Source organism: Chaetodon auriga, chromosome 13 (assembly GCF_051107435.1).
Source record: "Chaetodon auriga isolate fChaAug3 chromosome 13, fChaAug3.hap1, whole genome shotgun sequence".
Lineage (NCBI taxonomy): Eukaryota > Metazoa > Chordata > Actinopteri > Chaetodontiformes > Chaetodontidae > Chaetodon > Chaetodon auriga.
The window spans coordinates 6,186,500-6,207,298 of record NC_135086.1 but is presented as its reverse complement, the minus strand read 5'-3'; the positions used below and the strand labels follow the sequence as shown (position 1 = coordinate 6,207,298).

General features: G+C 42.3%; 2 protein-coding genes across 4 annotated transcripts; one reads left to right on the top strand and one right to left on the bottom strand.

Moving 5' to 3' along the window:
* Positions 1-52: 52 nt before the first annotated feature.
* On the bottom strand, positions 53-4,811 carry ormdl1 (ORMDL sphingolipid biosynthesis regulator 1). Its single transcript, XM_076747816.1, has 4 exons — positions 4,703-4,811; positions 3,237-3,416; positions 1,887-2,038; positions 53-985 (listed from the first exon to the last, which is right to left on the bottom strand). The coding sequence occupies exons 2-4, from the start codon at positions 3,408-3,410 to the stop codon at positions 850-852; spliced, it is 462 nt and encodes a 153-aa protein (XP_076603931.1). The 5' UTR covers positions 3,411-3,416; positions 4,703-4,811; the 3' UTR covers positions 53-849.
* Positions 4,812-5,157: 346 nt separating this feature from the next.
* pms1 (PMS1 homolog 1, mismatch repair system component) lies at positions 5,158-20,392 on the top strand. 3 transcript variants are annotated; one of them, XM_076747746.1, is made up of 13 exons: positions 5,158-5,240; positions 5,842-5,985; positions 6,451-6,633; positions 6,883-6,985; positions 7,564-7,727; positions 11,500-11,616; positions 13,970-14,092; positions 14,215-14,361; positions 14,490-15,280; positions 17,552-18,019; positions 18,175-18,305; positions 19,787-19,947; positions 20,042-20,392. In XM_076747746.1, exons 2-13 carry the CDS (start codon positions 5,854-5,856, stop codon positions 20,240-20,242), a joined length of 2,721 nt encoding a protein of 906 aa, XP_076603861.1. In that variant the 5' UTR covers positions 5,158-5,240; positions 5,842-5,853; the 3' UTR covers positions 20,243-20,392. The 3 variants fall into 3 exon arrangements, with proteins under 3 accessions (XP_076603861.1, XP_076603862.1, XP_076603863.1); XM_076747747.1 differs by lacking the exon at positions 11,500-11,616; XM_076747748.1 differs by lacking the exons at positions 5,158-5,240; positions 5,842-5,985 and having other exon boundaries at positions 6,529-6,640.
* Positions 20,393-20,799: the final 407 nt, after the last annotated feature.

Sequence of the window (20,799 nt, the reverse complement as noted above, 5' to 3'; positions counted from 1 at the left end):
CCGTAATTATTGTGAAGCATGCAAAGCACCACATCATGAGAGATGAACAGAGTGAGGGCACAAACATTTTAATAAGATTAAGAACAAGAAATCTCAAGAGTACTATGAGCTACAGCCAAACAAAGCAGGACTAGCTGCCTTGATGATAGCAAAAAGTCAGAATCTAAAGAGAGCAACTACATGAATGTAAGTTCATCACAGCGACACTGTAGACCTCCCTCAGTAAACACTTAACCTGACAACAATAATTTGTCTCATTTCTACATACAGGACAAAACATTCACCGAAAACTGTACAATGAAAAAGCCTGCCCTATTTTGATTGAGTTACAAACGAGAAATGATTCACATACCAAGGAAATCATGCAAATAAGGAGTATGATTCCATCCTTCACTCGACACGAATAAGTTTGACACCCGTTACAAAATCAGAGTGTACCAATAAACGACGAGCCACAGGCTCCCACCTATAGGAAGTAAACATCTTGGAAAAATACATTTGGGACATCTTTGTGGTTAGAAACAGACTCACACTCACAATTTGTGTTGCCATGTGAATTGAGGGCAAAGACAAAATAAAGACAACCAAAAGCCTTGCTGATGCCCGGGCCAGCCCAGGTCTACGCAGGCAAAAATACATTATTAAATATTCACATAAGTTAGTAATGCATGTGGCATCCTGTCATCTACAAACCTACTCCTGTTTGTTTTTTAACATTTCACCTTAAACCTGATATCTAAACACCAACTGTGACGTTTACACAAACTGTACGACTTAGTACACACATCGGCGGTATGGACGACACAGGAATTAACTTCTGTCGCTATGAGGCACAGCATTTACAATAACTTAATACTTGTTGATGCCAAAAAGTCTCACTCCGTGTAGCTGTGGCAGCTTGGGGATCAGGACGCTCAAAAGCGAGGCGGTGTTTATGACGAAGTGTGTTGTGTCGTACTTTGTGTAGAAGCTCGCCAGGAAGTATCTGTGGAGCAGAATGGAAAAGTCAACCACGAGAAATATGCAGACAGAACTGTCTACACAGGAGTCCTAAGAAATTCAGCATTCCCTTCTAAGTGCCTTTTCCACAACATTTGATGCTGTTTTCATGATCCACAGTTTTAAAGACAGTTAGTGTGAATGACCAGCAGCTCAGTCCAAACGTAGCCTAGCTTGAATGTAGTTTCCAACAGATTTTACATGCAGCTAACATTTTGAGTGTTGCACCAGCTGAAACACAAGTCACAGCTTAAATCTTTCGCCCATAGCAGCTGTGAAGTCCTCTGTGAAGTAGCGACTGGCATGGAGCGCTGTTTGGAAAGGTGGGACAAGTTGGAGGATGAGGAGGAGCCAATTATCGTCGCTGTTTTGTATCGGCAACACATTCTCTGTGAGAGTACACAAACTACTCCTGTAACAGTACACAAGCTAACGTCAACACTGCATTACATTATATTACAGGCTAGCAAAGCTGGTAAGTTGACTGAATCTGACATTACACTCTAATGTTATAGTGTTGGCAAGCAAATATATACCATTATATAACTTTCACAGCTTTCACAATTCACAGCTACTAATTTATAACAGTTGTAGACTTTCATTATGTGTTTTTTTTGATTGGCCACAGGAGGTGAAACAGCATTTTCTGGGACAATATTTGGGTTAGTTTGGATTTACGCAAGAGCAGTTCAGATGAACTTTACATCTCCCTTGTGCAAACAAATGACACAGCTTTATTATCCGACTGGTTTCAACATGTTGCTGAGTGCGGACTTTGCACCCTAAAGAGAGAACTTGCGATTCACAGGTGCAACGGGATTTAATAAAACTATAAAATGTCTAATCTGCAATCATAAACACGGAATCATACAGTGTCTGATACATACAGGATGATTGGAGAGATGGTGAAAAACTTTCTAGATGAAGTGAACTGCACGCCATAGTCAAGCTGTTCCCAGTGTGTCAGAAGTCTGGCTTTTCCTTGGTCGGGGGTCTCAAACGGTGTGCCTTTCACTGCATGCATAAACACATACATTCCCTGTTGAGACAAAAAGACAGCCGTGCGGTTAACTGCAGTCTGGACAGGATAAGGCCACAGCAGACAGATTCAGTGGAATGAGACTCCTGTTTTCATCCAGCTCTTTCCATCACGTCTTAATGAGCTGCATGTCCAAATACATGAGCCACATTTTGTCACAATTCACTTGAACTTGGAGTCATAAAGTACTGTTTGAATAATTTCAAAATATACAGAAACTCAAATGTAAAAGAGCAGTCAGACCATTACTTTTTTTGCAGTTTACAGTTTGTAATGCCTCTGGCTGTAGCACAAAAGTCTGTGTTTACTTTCCTTTTGTCTGACAAACTAGCGAGGATAACACCCACTAACTCTGAGTTGCTGCGGGAGTTTTTGTGTTTTTGTCTGAGGTGCAGAGCATTTAAGGCAGAACGAGAAGAGGCAGAGGAATCCCAACTGAAACAACACAGCTCCTGCCTCGTGCTGGTGGTGCTTCATAAATACACATTCAAGAGCTAAAAAAAACACCAACAGACCGAGGATGGGACAATGCAGATTTATTGCTAAGCTAGCCGTCTCCTTTCCAATTACATGCCTCTATGTCAAAACACAGGAATTCAGCTTTAAATGGAAAACCTGCATTACAGAGGGAGAAGTAATAAAACTAAAATGCTGACATACGGCCAAGGCATAATCAGCCCACTGCTGTTGTATTGTTTTAGGAAACAATAGGCTATAGCTGACCTTAGCCATTACTGTTAATAGCCTTCAGTATTGGCTGTGATACACAATCTGTGTTAACCGCTTGGAGCTTGCACCACTTGATGATGTCACACACATCGACTTTGTCTCTTTGAGGCCAGCCATGTAACAATGAAAGGTCAGTTTTGTCTACAGACCTTATGTGGACCGGGGAAATTATCATAATAGGTCACGCGTCAGGCTGCCAGATGGACAGCCTCCCTAAAATAGTGCATATCTTAACAAGCACAGGCAAGGCAGACGCTAACAGACGCCAGGCTGTTTTCTTCTACATGAGCATGCAATATTCATCTGCCGTGTGAGGCTGCAAATAACCAACTCTGTGATATTCAAAACGTTACCTACAACATCCTTAAATCAAATGATTAACTGATCTGGAGTGATCTGCTAATCTGGATGGCCTAGTTTGTAGGTTTGGCCTGGTGAGCGACGGTGGCGGTGAGAGAATGTGACTTACAAAGTTGTGGATGACATTAGTGAGAGTCCACACCACTGGCACGCTAAAGAAGGGTATGCTCAAGAGCACAATGTGAAGAATGCCAACACCAAGGGCGTAGGTCAGCCAGATCCCTCGGCTGTTCATGACCCGAGTGTTTGGGTTCACCTCACTGTGTGCCACACCCACATTCATTCTGGTCTGCGAACAGAAAAGATTTACATATATTCACTCAACAATACACACTTTAAGACAACATTTATGTTTTTTTCTTTCCTTCCTCATAACCAACCCCTCATAATGTCAATAAAACGTCTACTTTCAGCATTGGATGTCGAGCTCATAAGTGGGGGTCAAACATCCATCGTAGTTAATGCTTCTTCATTAATTGGACTTTGACATAATAAAAAAACTGTTATGCAAGTTCTGATTCCTGCAATCCTGGAACACTTTTAAGAGCCCCAAAAATGTTAAATATACGCCACCTGCAGAGGACTGCAGGAGCTCATCATTTACAATTTTCTATATGGGATGCCTTTATTTGAAGAAGCAAATGACATTACTGTTACTACTACTACTACTACTACTACTACTACTACAAATGACTACTGTGGCACTCTGTCCTCCCTGCAAGTCTAAATGTGGTAACAAAAAAAGATCTTATGCAATCTCATTGAACCTTGTCCTCTGATACACTTTGGATTAAAGACAACGAACAGAGCTTAAGTTGCAGTCATTAAAGACAATGATCTTTCTTTCACGTCCTCAGCAAGGCCCGACACATGCCAACATGCAGCAAGCAGATTACATTTTGACATCTGGTTAAAAACGTGTATATATAGACCATGACTTTGACCGAAATCGAGTACTTACAGTTCGCCAAATAACTGCCCACAAAGACTGAACTGTAACGTGAAGCTACCTGCTGCGTTTGGGTTACTGGTGCTCATTTCAGTCGATAGACAGATTCAAAGTTAATACATGAAGTAACTAACAGATGTATTCGGTCTGACAACAACACCATTTACTTGTAGAAAGCTTGCAACAACACGAATGGCAACTGGGGAGAATCCTTAGACAAGATTTGACTAAAGTTACTCACAAACAATACGTGCTTTGCTGTTCAAACCACTGTCAATGGCTTAGTCTATTTGCTGATAGCTTTTCGTAGCTACAGCAAACTGCACGCCTGTTAAAATACCTTGCCATAAACAATTACATAAAATCAAACTGATTATATCACAGTGTCTTAATGCAAACCCGTGTTATCAATTCTTTGATATCTCTCTTGCCTTGTTAAGTAGGTGTGTAAACATCAGACATCCATTGGACATGTTTTCGTTTCCAGTACATAACCTAGACCAAACCACCACTATTCTAAAGTTAGTCAACGTCATTACGTAAAAAAAAAAAAAAAAACACTAAGCAAAGCTCTGGGGTTAAAAGTTTAACATTAAACATTCACACAACCAGCATTGCAAACTTACAGGTAGTAGCGAGCAGTGGAGGTATTTATAGAAACAAACTGCTATTGAGAGAAACGGTTTATCTCCTTGTTGATGTGTGCGGTCCAGGAGCGCAGACAACACGTCGTAGACTGACCCCAGCGGAAGTAGACGTGGTTTCAAGGCATCTACCTTCAGGATATTTCATGCCCTGGCAGTGACTTCTCAGGTTGCGTCCCGCCCCCAACACGTTCTACGAAACAGGTGGTTTTGTTAACATTTAGATTACGTGTATTTAAAATTAGGGTTAGTTATAGCCTAACTCCATTTGGTTTTGGTTTGGCATTCTTACTAAAATCTGGGTTTCTGAGTAGCCTGGCAAAAAGTTGTGCCTGTCAGTGCTAACTCGGGGCATAGGATTTGCCTTGGTAATTATTTAAACCCGCCCTCGCGTCACTTCTAACCAATCAACGCGTAATGAAGGGGGCGGGAATCAGGTCGTTTCCGGCGTGTGGCTCGTGCCAGTTGTTTATCAAGGATTCATTGGGAGCTCATGTCAAATCCAGAAAAAAACCTGCAGGTCAGAATTTAATCTCTTATTTAATCCTAATTTAACTTAATTATTCACTAATATTAAGAGTTAGTTTAATGAGAGTTTGTGTTGTGACTACGAAGTCGGGTTTTTAATTGTAAGCTAACGAGTCTAAGCAGCTCAAGTAAGTTGCAGAGCAGTTAGCTAACGTTAAGTCAGTCTACTGTGAAACACCTTTCAGCTAATTTATCAAGGTGTTCGCCGTCTACGTGACATGATGGTTCTTCATTATATTAAATTGTTTCTGACGATAACCTGAGTGCTGCGTTTATCGGTGAACTATGTGGCTCTCTAGCCACACATCTAGCTAACATAACCTAAAGTAACGTTACCCCCATCAGGTAGCATTCTGGTTTCATGACGTTTGTGGTGACTAATCCAGTATTACTCGCACTAGCTGCAGCTGGAAATAGGTAATCAACAATCTGAACACATTTCTGAAAGTTACCTTCTGAACTCTGGTTTTCATGCGTCAGTGGGCTATTGAGAGATCATGCTACTACATACTACTGCATACCTCCATGCCATGCTGTGGTTGTGACTCTACAATACCCGGAAGTACCGAACTAAAACCGTATTCCTTCAACAGGTACCTTAAATCATGAAGCAGTTGCCTCCAGATACGGTGCGGCTGCTGTCCAGTTCCCAGGTCATCACCTCTGTGTTGAACGTTGTGAAAGAATTGATGGAAAATTCTCTGGATGCTGGAGCTTCAAGCATCGACATTAAACTGGTACAGTGTCTAAATCACTAACTTTGGAAAAATTAAATGTTTATTTTGAAAATAGGATTGTTTAGTGAACGATAATGGATAAGTGAAAATCTCTGTAGGAGACAATTTTGGACAATATGGACAGCTTTATTGGGCTTCAATCATAAAAGTGGCATTGCCTTCTATATAAAGGAGTCAAGTGCTTTTGTTGCTTTCTTGAAACTGATCTGAGTGCAGTTAACCCTCAGACTTTGAGACCTGCAGACGTAGACCCCTTAACTAATCTGATCTGCTTTGGCGGTGTAAAGGATTGATGTTGTATTTGATAATGCAGTTGGTAAAATATCCAAATAAATCCAAAGCAAAGCTATACTTTTCCTTGAGGTAAAAGTGTGCTTTGGCTTTAAATCTTCACAAATGACAGTACTGATTTTCATCTGCTGTTGCACAGGCAGTCCACAGTATTTATTGAATTTCATATGGCAGGAGAACTACGGCTTGGATCGGATAGAAGTGCGCGATAACGGCCATGGAATCAAAGCTGTAGATACTCCTGTGATGGCGGTGAGACATTTCACTTCAAAGATCTGTAGCCACGAGGACCTGGAGCAACTGGAGACATACGGCTTCCGAGGAGAAGCACTGGGGTCCATCTGCGCCGTGGCTGAGGTGAGAGGTATTTATCAACGGTGGCTATTAATTGATTTATAAGTTGTATACATGCACTGAACTGATAACACTGTTCATGAAAAGAAAACAGTTAACCTCAGTCATGCATACATGTCAAATATTGTATAAATATCACAACTCTTTGAATCGTTTGTGTGTGTCAGGAATGAAATCTACCTCCTGGTTTATTATAGTATATAATCTGGGATGTTTGGCAGCCTGATGCTTTACTGTGCTGTTTCCCTTCAGGTGGCTGTCATCACGAAGACAGAGGAGGATGACATCAGCACCCAGTACATGCTTAACTTCACAGGGGAGATTGTTTCTCAGAAGCCGTCTCACTTAGGTCAAGGTAAGGCACGAATAATTGAATCTGTCTTGGAGTGAGCAACAAAATGAACGACTGCTCACAGATGGAGACATCTTGAACACTCTGATTGAAGTTTTGCATTAGCATCTCACTGACAGATTTAGATGCAATTTGCATAATGTTTCGCTCCATCAGCAGTCAAATTATCTTGTGAACTATGTGCATGAAGTTGCTCATTTCTTCCACCATTGGATTATACTGTTTGTTAATGAAAAAAATAGACAGATGTTTCATGCTGTATGGAAAAAAAATGTTGTCATCAGGGAAAAAGAGATGCTTAATGAGTGCTGAAGGGTTTTGATCCCAAAAGGCATGCCGCTGAAAGAGTTGAAAGACAAATAAATTTGCTGATGGAAAAAACTTTAAGGAATAACAGAAAAAAATTAGATAATATGGGAAGTGTTGGTGTTTACCGTGAAGAGTTTCAGAATAAAACATACCTTGACCAGTAAGTTTCATGGTGTCCAGGTAGATCTAGTCTACCTGTGTCCTTCCACCTTGTGGCAAAGCAAACTTTGTGTGAAAAGCTGTTGCAAACCTCTGGTCTTTGTGTTTTATAGGTACAACAGTGAGCGTACTGAAGCTTTTCAAGAATCTTCCAGTGAGACGGCAGTACTATTCCTCGATCAAGAAGTGCAAGGAGGAACTGAAGAAAGTGCAGGATCTGCTGATGGCCTACGCCATCATAAAACCTGACTTGAGGCTCACGCTCATTCACAACAAAGTCAGTAACTTCTCCTCCCTTTTCAGATTTAATTTAGCAAAGAGAAATCTGAAGTTAATGGCAGATGTAAGCGGCAGCTGTCAGTCCGCTGAATGCAAATATATGTGTAATATATGTCATTTACAATTGAACAACGATGACTGACGAAACTTTGCATTTTGGGCAAAGTTAAATTTGATTATGCTTCACGAGGGGTGTGAGACGTTTTTGAGGACGACACGGTGCGTCTTCTTGTCATCCTTGGAGTCCATGATAACAGACAAAATTCAAGATGATGAAAGCCGTCTGCTGTTCTGCATGCAGGATCAAATTGCAAATGTTTAATAGTCACCTTTCAAGCCTACAGTGAAGTGTGTGATACCTCGTCATGGTTTTAATTTTACCCTCCCTACAACAGAACTGAGCCGATGGGAAAAAGAGCTAATTGAGGTTTTAATAGTAATGAAGTCTGTCCTGAAAGTGAGTTAAATCCCTGCTCATACAGTATGTAGTCCTCCACATGCAGCAGCCACTAGGTGTCCTCATTAGTCTTCAAATGACTGTCTGTCACTGGCTCAAAGACAGCTTTTTGTTAGTATGCCATGTCTTTGCAGCATAGTGTTCTGGAAACACTGAAATATGTAAAAGCACATGTAAGATTAGATTCTACCTAAGATTAGTGCATAGACATTGGAGCTTCATTTAGACCTTAGAGGGACAAAGAGGGTGGTTGATTCCATTAAGTTCACAAATCTTCAACAGTTTGACAGTGCTGCTGCTGCTACTACTGCTAATAGTAAATCATGGAATTTATATTTCTGTCCAGCAGAATAACGTCTGAAGACAACAACAATAACAAAGTGTAAGGAGCAAAATTAAGTGCTGATAAAATGAAAATGGTCTGAGCCAAAGGAAAGTTTGTTGCTTGTATGACGTGAGAAAAACATACAAAGTGTAATAACAAGACAAATGGAGGGAGGGAACATACAAAAAAGCCTGGACAGCCTCACTCTGTCATACTCTTCCACCCACTTCCTCTGTCTGAATTTCACTCTTTTTCTAATGTGAAATACTGCAAAAATGTAAAATGTAAACTGTCTTCTCGGTCTCCAGCTGTACGTTGAGCTCAGCTTCCTTTGACAGAAGCTCTGAGTGTTTGTGCCTCTCTAAACATTTTGTGTCAAACGTGTGAAAGCCCTTAAACAGAAGGTCACAAAAGGATATTCAGGAGCTCGTCAGGTAAATAATTAATCAAACACCTTCTTGAAGACAGTAATTGTCTCCAGCCTCCTGTTGTTTTGTTGTCGCTGCTAATGCGAGTCAGTGAGTTATGAAATTGTTAAGTGTGATGGAAAATATTCATTTGGCTTGTAGAAGCACTTTAGACAGACACAGACTGAACCTTTTCTGGAGCCAAGTGTGGACAGAATGACTGATAGAAGGAGGCTTCTGTGCGGGTTAGAGAGTCCGTTCATTAACTCAAAAACAACGTGTTTCAAAATCACCTGCTTCAGCACAGTGTTGTAGGCAAGTGATTTTGTTTGCTTACCAGTAAATGTTACAGAAAAAAATAATTAGTCGATAACACATTAATCTATTTAAATGGGTCAATCAGATCCCAAAAACCAAACATATTGAATTAACGATGATATAAAACTGAGGAAAGCAGCAAATCCTCACAGCGGAGAAGATGTAAGCAGTTTTAAAGGCACTTTCACCTGATAAATGACTTCAGTTACTGATTGATAATCAAAATCAACCTTTCAACTTTAGTTATTAAGGACATTTGGGAATAAAAGCCTCTTGGACGATGGCTTGTATAAAAGGGGTCAATTGCTTCAGCGACATTCAGGTGTTGCTTAAGGGTCTTTTGAAAGTTTTGGGTGAGATGAGACGAACATTGCTGCCACAAAAAATGTTCATTTCAATAAATATTGATATGTGAAGCCATAATATAAATGTATAGAGATGGAGAGAACTGCAAATTGATTCAACAGCCTGTCAGACGACTGGAGTAATACTGTAACATCGTGATGCAGCGAGCAGCTATTCTAAAAATCATATGTACTGTGAAACTGTAGAGTAAATAAGGGTCATTCTAAATCTACAATATTTTGTCTTCACCGAAATAAAATGTCATAGCCTTTAACGCGTCTGCAGTCATGCCTGGTTATCATTACAACCACTCACCTGGACTCCACAAATACTTATTAGGAGTACTTATTAGTAATTAGAGTCACTATTTTTCCCTCCATCATATAAAAAAAAATGTGACACAGCAATTTCGACAGTTTATGCTTATTGTGTCTGCAAAGACGTGAAAGTCCATTAGCAAATGGAAACAGTCAAATAACTACCTGATTGGTGAGGTAGTCGACAAAAGAAGCTGAACTAAATATAACCAACAGACATACCAAAGCAATGCATCATATTCCACAATGTCCACTTTTATTGACTTTGCTTTCAGAAGATTCTTCATTATCTATCATCGATTTACGCTTCAGTCATTGATTATCGCCACGATTACTCTGCGGTTGCAGGTTTTGGTGTGAATAACATACACATGCATGTTTTCAGAGCGGTTGTGTTTGCTTGCTTTTTATCGCCTGTCCCCCGGGCTGCACAGGGTTGCAAACTTTTGGTGTTCACAATAAAAAAAAAAGCCAGTTATTTTGGATTGTTCCATTATGTAACATTCGATTAATCAGCAGTGGAATTATTTAGCATTTAGACATTTCCATCCCATATGCCCTTTCCCACCACAGCTCAGTGTAACTGTCAGGTGCCCCAAACACAAATATGGCTGACTGTGAACTCTGATTTGGCTGATTATGACGCCTGAGTAAGCTGCTGAACACAGCTGCGGACTTACCCCCAGATTCAGTTTCAGGCTGCAGCCACTTTGTACACAGAAGTGTATAGGTGGTGCGGGTCAGAGGGGGGCCACACGACCACCATATAACTTTCATAGAAATCCAGGTTGTCGGGGGAGGGTAGCGAACCCGTTTTGTACAATCAGCACTCAGTTGCCCCTATCCTTTATCTCCAACTCTGCTATTCGGCCTGTGTCGTGTTTCACAGCTTCTTCAGGAACTGTTTACAGGAGTGATCCGTTTACATGTGCCAAATTGCGTATTTAATAGCTGAGACATGCCCTGCTACAGGGTGCATGCTTTTAGAAATCAACACCCAGGAGATAAATCCACTGGTGGACACAAACTACAAGACCGCTCGCAGGTGTCAACATATTTTATACCTAAAATATTTTCTAATCTGACATAGGGGTGATTTTGTTTAATTATGAGGAAAATAGCCATGATTTAAGTTACTACATGTACCATTAAAACTTACAGAATCATAGTAGGAGCTAAATGTTTTTGGACCAGTGTTGTAATTGCAGAGTTAATGTTATTCTCACTCTAGTTTCACAGCAGTATGAGTCGTCATTGCATGTAGCATCTTGGGCTAACACCTTTCAGGATCACTGTTGTTGTTAATTTGAAGTAACAGCATGAACTATTTTTCAATGTTAATTTTAATCTGAATTCATTTTTACTTCGGCATCAGCTACACTCCCACATCTTTTCTGTTCCCTCCCCTAAACCATGAAGTTTTGAACGTTAAAGCTGCAGTTTCTGTCCATCTCCTGCTGAATCTCTTGACTGAAACAAAATGTATGAACTCCAGATATGTCGGCGGCTCCGTGGCCCAGTTACTATCTTGACAGGTGTTTATGCAGTGTGGTTCGCCTGATGAGGACTCATGGAAGTTGACTGGTGTCATATTGTTGCAGGTGGTGGTTTGGCAGAAGGCCAAGGTGGCCGATCACAGAAGTGCCCTCATTGCTACGCTGGGGCCCAGTGCCGTTGCCAACCTGCTCCCTTGCCACCATCACCAAGAGCAACCAGAGGTTAGTTAAGGGGAAACATGCAGAGATGAGAGGGAACTGGAGCAATGCTCGTGGCTTTTAGAGACCGTACCTCAGTTTTCTTTGGGTTTTCAGAAACACTGACATTGGTGGCAGAAATGCATGTTTGTGCATGAGTAAACAAATTCACATTTTAGATAAGTCGCTTTGAAATAACCCAGTCTGACTGTAGGCAGTGTAAAGCAGAGACTTCTGCCAAGATGTGTCAAGTCACAGTCTGGAGGCTTCAAGTTTACAGGTTTCTAGTTTCATGGTCAACTGTTATTTTTATTGTTTCACATGGACCGTCGCTCAGCTGGACAAAGTCACCTTTGAACAATATAACGAATGATGCCGTGAATGTGAAGAGGCTGCGTGGAGTGCATTGCGCTCTGATGGATGACACATAGCGCGGCAGACCTGGCACAGCCATACTACATGCCCCCCCACCCCCCACCCCCGCCTCATGCACACACCTTGCACTCTTTGCTCTCATACTGTGACTCCCATGCCCCTTTGCCCTTTATTGTGGAGCCATTATGGCAGTTCATCTTCAGCAGCCGCGCACCTTAAAAAAGCTCGGTGTCAACAAGTCCATCCTAAATTGAAATGCCATTAAGTCTCATTTTCAGTACAAATTCGAAGCAAATGAAAAACATTGCGCCATGCTTGAACTTTCAGTGTCAGTGATCATTCATTGTGTGAGGCTACTGCTAAAAGAAACAAGAAAACAATGAGGAAAGAACTCGCAAACAAGCTTGAAATGAGTTGTTTTGCATTGAAATTAATGATGATGACTCAGTGACTTAGTTTGACGTGTATTGGAAAGGTCTAATTTGACCTGTCAGTATTTCATTAAATGCAGAGTTAAGATGGATACTTTTTGCAGAGCAAATGAGAGCATGCACGTTATACTTGACCGTGAGCTAATAACCTCATCATGAACGCCTGGTCTGAAGCCAGCAAATGTGGTCAGTTGGTGGCTGGCCAACTATTCCCTTGCCCTTTTCTCTTGAGTTCTTTCCTGATGAAGAGTGAGTGCTTTTTGTTAGCTAAGCTTTGCGGTGCTGATCGTAATTGAATTACTGTCGAGCGGTAACTTTCTGCTTGGTCACGGTAGGTGTCATGTGGCTCGTACCTGCTGCCAGGCTCCCAACTAATCTAGTCTGACAGATATGGAGCAGCCCTTTTCACCCTGTTTCTCTCTCATTTTCCTCTTTGTTGTTGTTATTTTGCTGCTGCACTTTGGTGCCCGGTTATGAGAACAACCTTTCACCTTTTCCTCTGACTCCCTGTAGCAATGAAAGAGAACTTTTCTCCTCTTTGTCCCCAAGACCAAAGCTTAGTGATCAAGGGGAGAGTTGTAAGAGCTATTTCTCTGCAGAACAAAATGTGACACTCGTTTTTGGCAGCATGACTACAAATAGCTGCGGCCCTTTGGGGCCAGAGGTGCCATTCGTGCTCTCATAAAGTGACCCTAATGAGCAGAAATAGAGAGAAGCATATGTGCCCCGACCTGAAACTGCAGTTCATTTATTAACTTCATTGGCGTGCGTTGCTGCTAATAATGAGCCCGAGGCCATGTGGAAAAAAAGCGTAGCTATTCCGCTTGCAATCTGTAGAACATTAATAGCGTTCCATAATTTCTCACAAGCTTACATTCATAATGGAGTTTTAAGTGCAATTGTTCAGTTTTACGTCGAGTCATCAATTTTAGCTCATGAGAACTGCCTCTGGCGTGATTCTAGGTGAAAGGTCATCACGTACGATGCTAATTTTAATAGAAAAATGTTCAACACCAGCTGGTTTGCCATTTTCGTAGTGGAACCTGCATGTCAGACAAACTCGGGCATCTCTGTTTCTTGATTGATTGACATTGAAACATCCAAAACGTAGAGGAGCTGATGAAATGATTGGTGCTTCACTGCGCCTCCTCGCTGTGCTGTGGCAGCGTATGTATGGTATGCTGTCATCGGTGCCTGTTTGCTTGCGCACAACCAGAGTTGATGGCTTCATTCCCAGCTGTGCAGCGCTGCAGCTGTGCAGCTGTCGGTGGAATGGATCAACCGTGTCATCCTAATTGAAAATGTAACGATGGTGGAGTTTATGTAATGTCCAGGTTGCAGAGCTCATAGTTATGCTGTTATGCCCCTGCACCCAGCAGCTGCAGAGCATGTCAATTTGAAAATGTTTGCAAAAGCATGAAGGCCACATTTCATAAACATCTCTGCCAAATCCAGTCCTTCATTACGACCATCATTTGTTATGTGGTGTAATATCTTCCTCACTGTACTTTCCTGTTTATCTATGACACCTACTGATTGTTAATATTCTCATTATTTTTGATTTTATTCAGATTGTTTTAGAGGGTTTTTTCCCAAAGCCTGGAGCGGATTTCTCTTCAACAAGCTCATCTAACCCCGACAAAACATTTATATTTGTCAACAACCGGCCTGTCCACCACAAAGACATAATGAAGGTAGAGCCATTTACACTAACTCTATACAACAGAGTATAAAATGAAAACTTTCTAATAGCATTCTTTTATTTTCTGTTTCTATGCAAACTTTCTCCTCATTGGATCATGTGATCGATGATCAGTTGTTGCGTCAGCACTACACGGCTCAGTATCCGGATGACCCAGCCCGAAACCGCTATCCCACCCTTATGCTTAAAGTCACGGTTTCACCCTCTGCAGTTGACGTCAATCTGACACCAGACAAGACTCAGGTTCTTCTTCATGACAAGGTAGCTACGAAATTCAAGCTTAGTCAAGTGTTTGGTCAGAATTTGGTCATCGTGGTTCAAACTTGGGTGAGCAGATATGAGTCTGTGTGATGTTTCTTTTTACCGCCTGTGATCTGTCTGAAATCTAGGAGGCTGTGCTGACCGCAGTCGAGGCATTTCTGGTTTCTCTTTATGGTTATCGGCCCGGTGGTGACCCTCCAGCTGAGAAGCAGCCCGTCCATCAGACATCTCCCTCACCATCGAGTCCCTTGCAGGCTGATGTTTCAGTACAGAACAGTGAACAAAGTGTAGAGAGGGATGACAGTCTCACCAACCACACGCCTAAACATGGTGACATAACAAGCACCGACTCACTGGACCGCCGGACCTCAAACAGCAGCTCGTCATCCTCTATCGCAGAAGACTGGATACTGAACCAGATCCCAGCCGGGCTTGAGTCAAACCTTTCTCTCTGTGATGATCACAGCTGCACTCAGACACCAGAAACAGGTTCAGCGAGCTTGTCTCCTGAGAGACTCGAGGGCGAGGCTGTGTCAGGTGCAGACACGAGCAAACATCAGTTATCAGCTGAGGACTGGAGCCGCGGGACGGCTTTGACGGACCCCGTGACAGGAGAACCCCTGCAGCCCGTCAGAATCCATCAACCCTCAAAGAATGATCATCCTGACTCAGATGAGATGAAGAGTCCGAGCAGCTCAAACAAAAAGATGTTCAACGCCATAACAGAGAAGCGGGCTGCTCTGACGGCCTACGACCTGATCAGCAACCGCGCCATGAGGGCACCGCTGTCTCCCGCCGCCCTGTTTGAGAAGGAGGCCAGAGCGGAGGTCCTCAGGGAGAAACCCACAGCCAGCCTGCAGGATATCAGCGTCGCCGTTCACGAGAGGTGGAAAAATCTGGGGGAGGAAGACCGTAAGAAGTGAGTTTCCAGACCTTCACCTTTCCAAGCAGTTGTTTCCATTTCTTGTTATTTGCAGGGTGGGGGTGGGGGTGGGGGGGGTCTGACCTGTCACTCGCATGTGAAAAGCCTAGTCTGGAAATTTTGTTGATATGAGCTGCGTTTCTAATTTCCAGAAAACTGTGTCTAATAGGGGCTTGACTCGATGACTTTTCCCGCAGTACAACAGGTATCACTGATGGTGAAGTGTCCTCTACAACCCTGACTCCAAAGCAGCTGGGACACTGTGTAAAACCAAAATAATCATGTGCAAACAAACAAAGTGTTCCTGAGCTCATGTAGTAACATCCTTTATCCAATCATGTGTTCACAAAGTGGTGAACGACTGAGCCCTTCCAGGACGCCCCTTTCACACTCAATCATGATACTATCACCTGTTACCAATGAGCCTGTTTACCTGTGGAATGATCCAAACAGGTGTTTTTGGAGCATTCCACATCTTTCCCAGTCTTTGAAACGTGTTGCTGCATCAGATTCAGAATAAGCAGATATTTACAAAAATCAATGAAGCTGATGGGCTCAAACATTAAATATATTGTCTTTGGACTGTTTTTGTGGCAGATTTTGTTTAACATTCATTCAACGTTAAACCCATTGAGAATATCAACAGTCCATTCTTGGGGCACTATGATAAGATTTAAGAGAGATGGACTGATATGAACTAATGCTTCCCTTTATATAGATTTTATTTTCTGATTTCTGAATAGAAATTAACATTAATATCTAAATGTTCTGTGTCCAGGTTCACACAAGCCTCTTTGTCCATTTAAAGTCTCACCTAAACACTTACTCCACAAGTGGCATGAGGAGTGACACATAGTTGGCTTGTCAAGAACAGATTTGTTGCAGAACAGATGGAGGTAATGAGTGTTTGTGTTTGACTCCTGCTCCACCAGAGTCAAGGGATTTACATTTGTGAAAAAAGGACAGGGATGGAGGTTTTTGAAAAACAAACAAACAGTTGAAAAAACTGTGTTTGCTCCTGAGTCGAGTCTGAGATCTGAGCACACAAAACATTTGTACCATAGTGTTATAGGCAGATCAGAGAGCACAGCACAGAGCAGAGGCCATGATGAGCAGCTCTGAACGTTTTCATTCTGTCAGGATGAATTGTGAAATCGGATGAAAGGTAAATCTTGTCACGCAGTCATTAGTGACTCCTAAAATGGTCCAGATGCACACAGACACGTCAGTACTCCGCTAGAAGCATCATGGAACAACACATTATACTGCGCTGAAGGCACTTCAACCTAATTATGTTTGATTACTGCATACCAATTTAAAGTAATTGCAAAGCTGGAAAATGTGTATCAGCAGTACTTGGGGCCTTATATAAGGTATGGAAGAGTGTATGGAAAAAGACATCTGTTTAGAATCCTGCCCTGCCGTACGGCTGTCTTAAACATGAAATAAGATGTGGCAAGGACTTGGCTCCTTTCACCGCCACTGTTAAGTGGCACACCACTTCTAGGAATTGCACTTACACAAGTTCACAAAGCAGGTTATTTGAATAATGGGGTGCTGAAGTGTAAGCCCTAATGCTTAACATATGAGCATCTGTGGAAACATGACTTGGCAAATAACGGCTTTGCTGAGGAAAGCACCCTTAGTATCTATATAGATCAACATGTTCTCTGCATGTACAGAGGGTCCAAGGTGATGCTCAGTACACAAATTCTTATTTTAGAGCACAATGTAATATGTTCTAAGTAGACAACAAGAGATGGCAGCTTAGCAGCGGTGCTACACAGAAGACATGAAGCACTAAGTTATCAACAGGTGACATATTACTGTTTCAATGGCTCATTTGAGTGAGCAGCATCTAAATCCTGCTGAAACAACTACCACGCATAATGCAGACATTAAGGGATTAGTCCAGAGATTCAGTATGACACTTCCATGATGCTGGAGGACTTGCAAGAAGAAGCTGAACAAAGCACGGTCAATATCGAAGCAGCCGAAGCCAAAATATCCAGACTTTTAGGTCTGATATCAGTTCCAAAAGCACTGGACCCTACATTTCCCATGATGCAACTTCATGAAATGCCTCCTAAATGCCCACTTCTTTCAAACCTCACATCTCCTGTTTGGAAAGCAAGTTTTTCTTGTTTTTGTTAAAAATATTCAAGCCCAATCATAGATGGACACTAGATCGGTGCATGCTGGGACAGCCGCCACAAAGACAGTTGTCACTGCTGCTGTGAGTCTAAAAGATTTGGTTGAACTCTGCAGGTATGAGGAGAAGGCGAAAAAACACCTGGAACACCACGACCAAAGGACCAAGTTAGCCTCTGCTGAAGGCCCCAGAGAGACGAGCGTGAGCACCCTACGGGGCCACGCACAGGGCCAGAAACGCAAGGCCCCGCAGTCCAACCAGACGCTGCTGGACCAGCTCTTCTCTGCACAGCCCCAGAAGAAGAACAGGGGCCATGCCGCTAAGCACTCGCTGCCCCTCCCCTGCAGCCTGCCTTCCCTTCGGCTGCAGCTTCAGCGCCTTTCATCCCAGAGCAGCGCAGTGCCGCGGGGCCTCCGTCTTGTAAACCGGCTGGCCTCTCAGAGCGCCTGGGTCATTTTATGTGGTCAGAGGCTCATGTTGTTAAACCCATTTCGGGTGGAGGAAGCCTTGCTGTTTAAGAGACTTCTAGAGAATAATATACTTCCAGCAGTGAGTCTGCAGAACCCTATACAGTTAACAGATGGGTAACGTATCAGTCACTCCTCACCAGAAAAACTTATCCAGTTTCTTTACATACATTTAAGACAAATCCTTTTAACTGGTTTCTATCAAGGTTTATGTAATGTCTGAAAATACACTGTAGCTGTGTGTTAAACATCTCCTCGTCTCTCTTTTCTAGAAGTCTAGGGGGAGCCGAGTACACTGAGGCTTTGTGCAGCATGGAGAAACAAAGCCCTGAGCTCAATGGAAGGGCCTTCTTCTGCGATCCCAGGCTCGTGGCTAATGGCTTTAAAATCCAGCTCACTCCAGGTAGACTGTGAATAAGTTTCAGACTGTAACACTGCTGTATGAGCCAGTTTAACATGGCTGAACATTAGTTTGTCAATCCCTTCTGAAACTGGTGACCAAACAGTGCTAACAGTCCCTAAACGAAGGCACCACAGTTCAACACAGTCAATCATAAAACAAGCCTCTCTTACGCTTTCGAGTCACGCTGTTTAAAGGTCTCATGGATAGTTCACCAGTCACTTAGAAATGTCAAACGTACAGTCCGAGTAACTGGATTACAGGCAGTTATTTCTTTGTATCGGATTAGTTGCGGACAAAACAAAGAATGATGAAACAGAGAAGCTGTAAATATAACATCCAACAGACTTGTATGGTCTTTAATAATTAAAAGCTTTCTCTTTTCAAATACATTGACCATGGTACTTTTACACACACATGTACAGAGAGTAAAGTTTTGGTACCAGTTTTCTTTGAACTAAACACGTATTTCAACATGAGTCATATTAACAAATATTCTACACATCTACGTCTACACCTATTGATAGGTCACTGTAGTTTAACCATGTATATACTGTACTAAATGAAGTGAACGCACGTTGGACACATCGTGTAAAAATAAACCTGAATTCCTCCAGAGCTCAGCCTGTTTTTGCCAGCTTCTTCATCGCTGTGACATTATTTCTCTGTTCACTTGCAAAGGGTATACAGTGTCCTGTGAGTGTTGGTTGTTTTTGTTGCTGGAACGCTTCACCTCAGTTGACATTGGCTCTCTGCCCGACAGAGTGGTCTCACAGTAGGTTCGTACCCCGGTGTGCAGGTGATGAGAATGGTTGCCCTTTGAGAAATTCAAGGAATTTTCATTTGGCACTGCCAGCCTCGGTGGGTGTGCATGGGACTGAAGTTAGCGGCATGTATGAGATGGTTCCATTGCTCAATCTCTGCTGAATATCTTCTGCTTTTGTTCAGCTTGTTTAAAATGTGAGATGTTTATTTTCATGTGGACAGTGTTATTCTGCAGATACTGTTATTTTAGAATAAAAACACCGCAGCATATATCTGTATGGAGGTGAATATGCTGTTATTAGAATAAGGAAGGCTGTCAGTTGTTGCTCTACATCAGTTTTCTGTAGTAAATGTCGTGGACTGTGCACGGGCAACACAACCCACAGAAATATGTAAGAAATTTTATAACTGTCTCTGCTTCTCCAGGTTTTTTTTTTTTCCACTTTGCATCCAAAGTCGTGTATCAGAAATATAAATTGTGCATGATTTGCAGTATTTCCTCATGAAATGAGAAGCTATCATTCTTCCAGCCTACAAGACAACTTCCTTCCAGTCTGCTGGGGCTTCTATTAGTCATTTAACACTCCATTTGGCCCCTGGCTTGTTTGACTTGGTCATGAGTCCAGCCGTAAACCACAATATTTATTTATTATTCTTTCCTGGAGATAGTAGTAGCGTCTGGAGTATATTAATCCTTGTTTTCTGCTTGTTTTGGCCAGGCCTCACGTCAGCCGAGAGACATCTGGAAGTGACAGCGATGGCAGACTACGTGCCTTTCCTCGGTGTGGAGGACCTCAGGGAGATCCTGACTGCAGTTCTTCACAGGAAGGCCACGACAGTGCAAGAGAGCCGGCCACTTAAAGTCACAAACTACCTGCAAGTGAGAAATGCTACCAGTTGACCTTAGGAATGGTGTTAATGGGGATTTTTGTTTGTTTTCTTAAAATACATGAATTGCGACTTTTCCCTCGCAGGGCGAAGCGGTACGACTTGCCCGTCAGTTGCCTTTGAATTTATCCAGGGAGGACGTGGAGGACACGCTGCTGAGGATGGAACAGCAGCTCGATGAGAGCAGCTGGACCTGCATCCACGGACGACCGTTTCTCCAGCACTTATCTGACATCCCGTCCACAGACCAGGAAGCCGAGGCTCTGCTGAGGCCTTTAGAGCTGTGAGAAGGACACACCTCGACAAAACATGGCAGCGGTGGAGTATGTGTGGAGCTAAAAAGACTTTCAGCTTTGTTACAAACAAACAGAAAATAAACAGATTTTTCAACATTTCGGTCAAGCATGTGACTCACTGTGTGAACCCTGAACAGTCCGTCTTTGTAAATACCTTAAAATATGTCAGATGTTTACAACAGTATATTCAGCGGTGGAATGTAACAAAGTACACTTACTAAGTACTTATACTTTAGTATTTTCATATGCAACGTTGCATCTTAGTGGCAATTTCTGTAATTTTTACAGCCTTAGTTACGAGTTAATTTTCAGTTTCCAAGTTTCCTCCTCCAGTAAAACTGGCTTGTTAGAGATATGTGATATGATATGTGGTTCTCACAGGGGAGTAATACTACACACATCTTATACAATATGATGCATTGCTGTAGATTAAACCGGCCAACAGTGTCCAAGGTACTTAAAATGAGCTCAGCCTCAAACATCTACAGCAGTAAAATGCAACATTAACAGCAGTTATTTTAACCCAAAACCATCATATATAATAACAC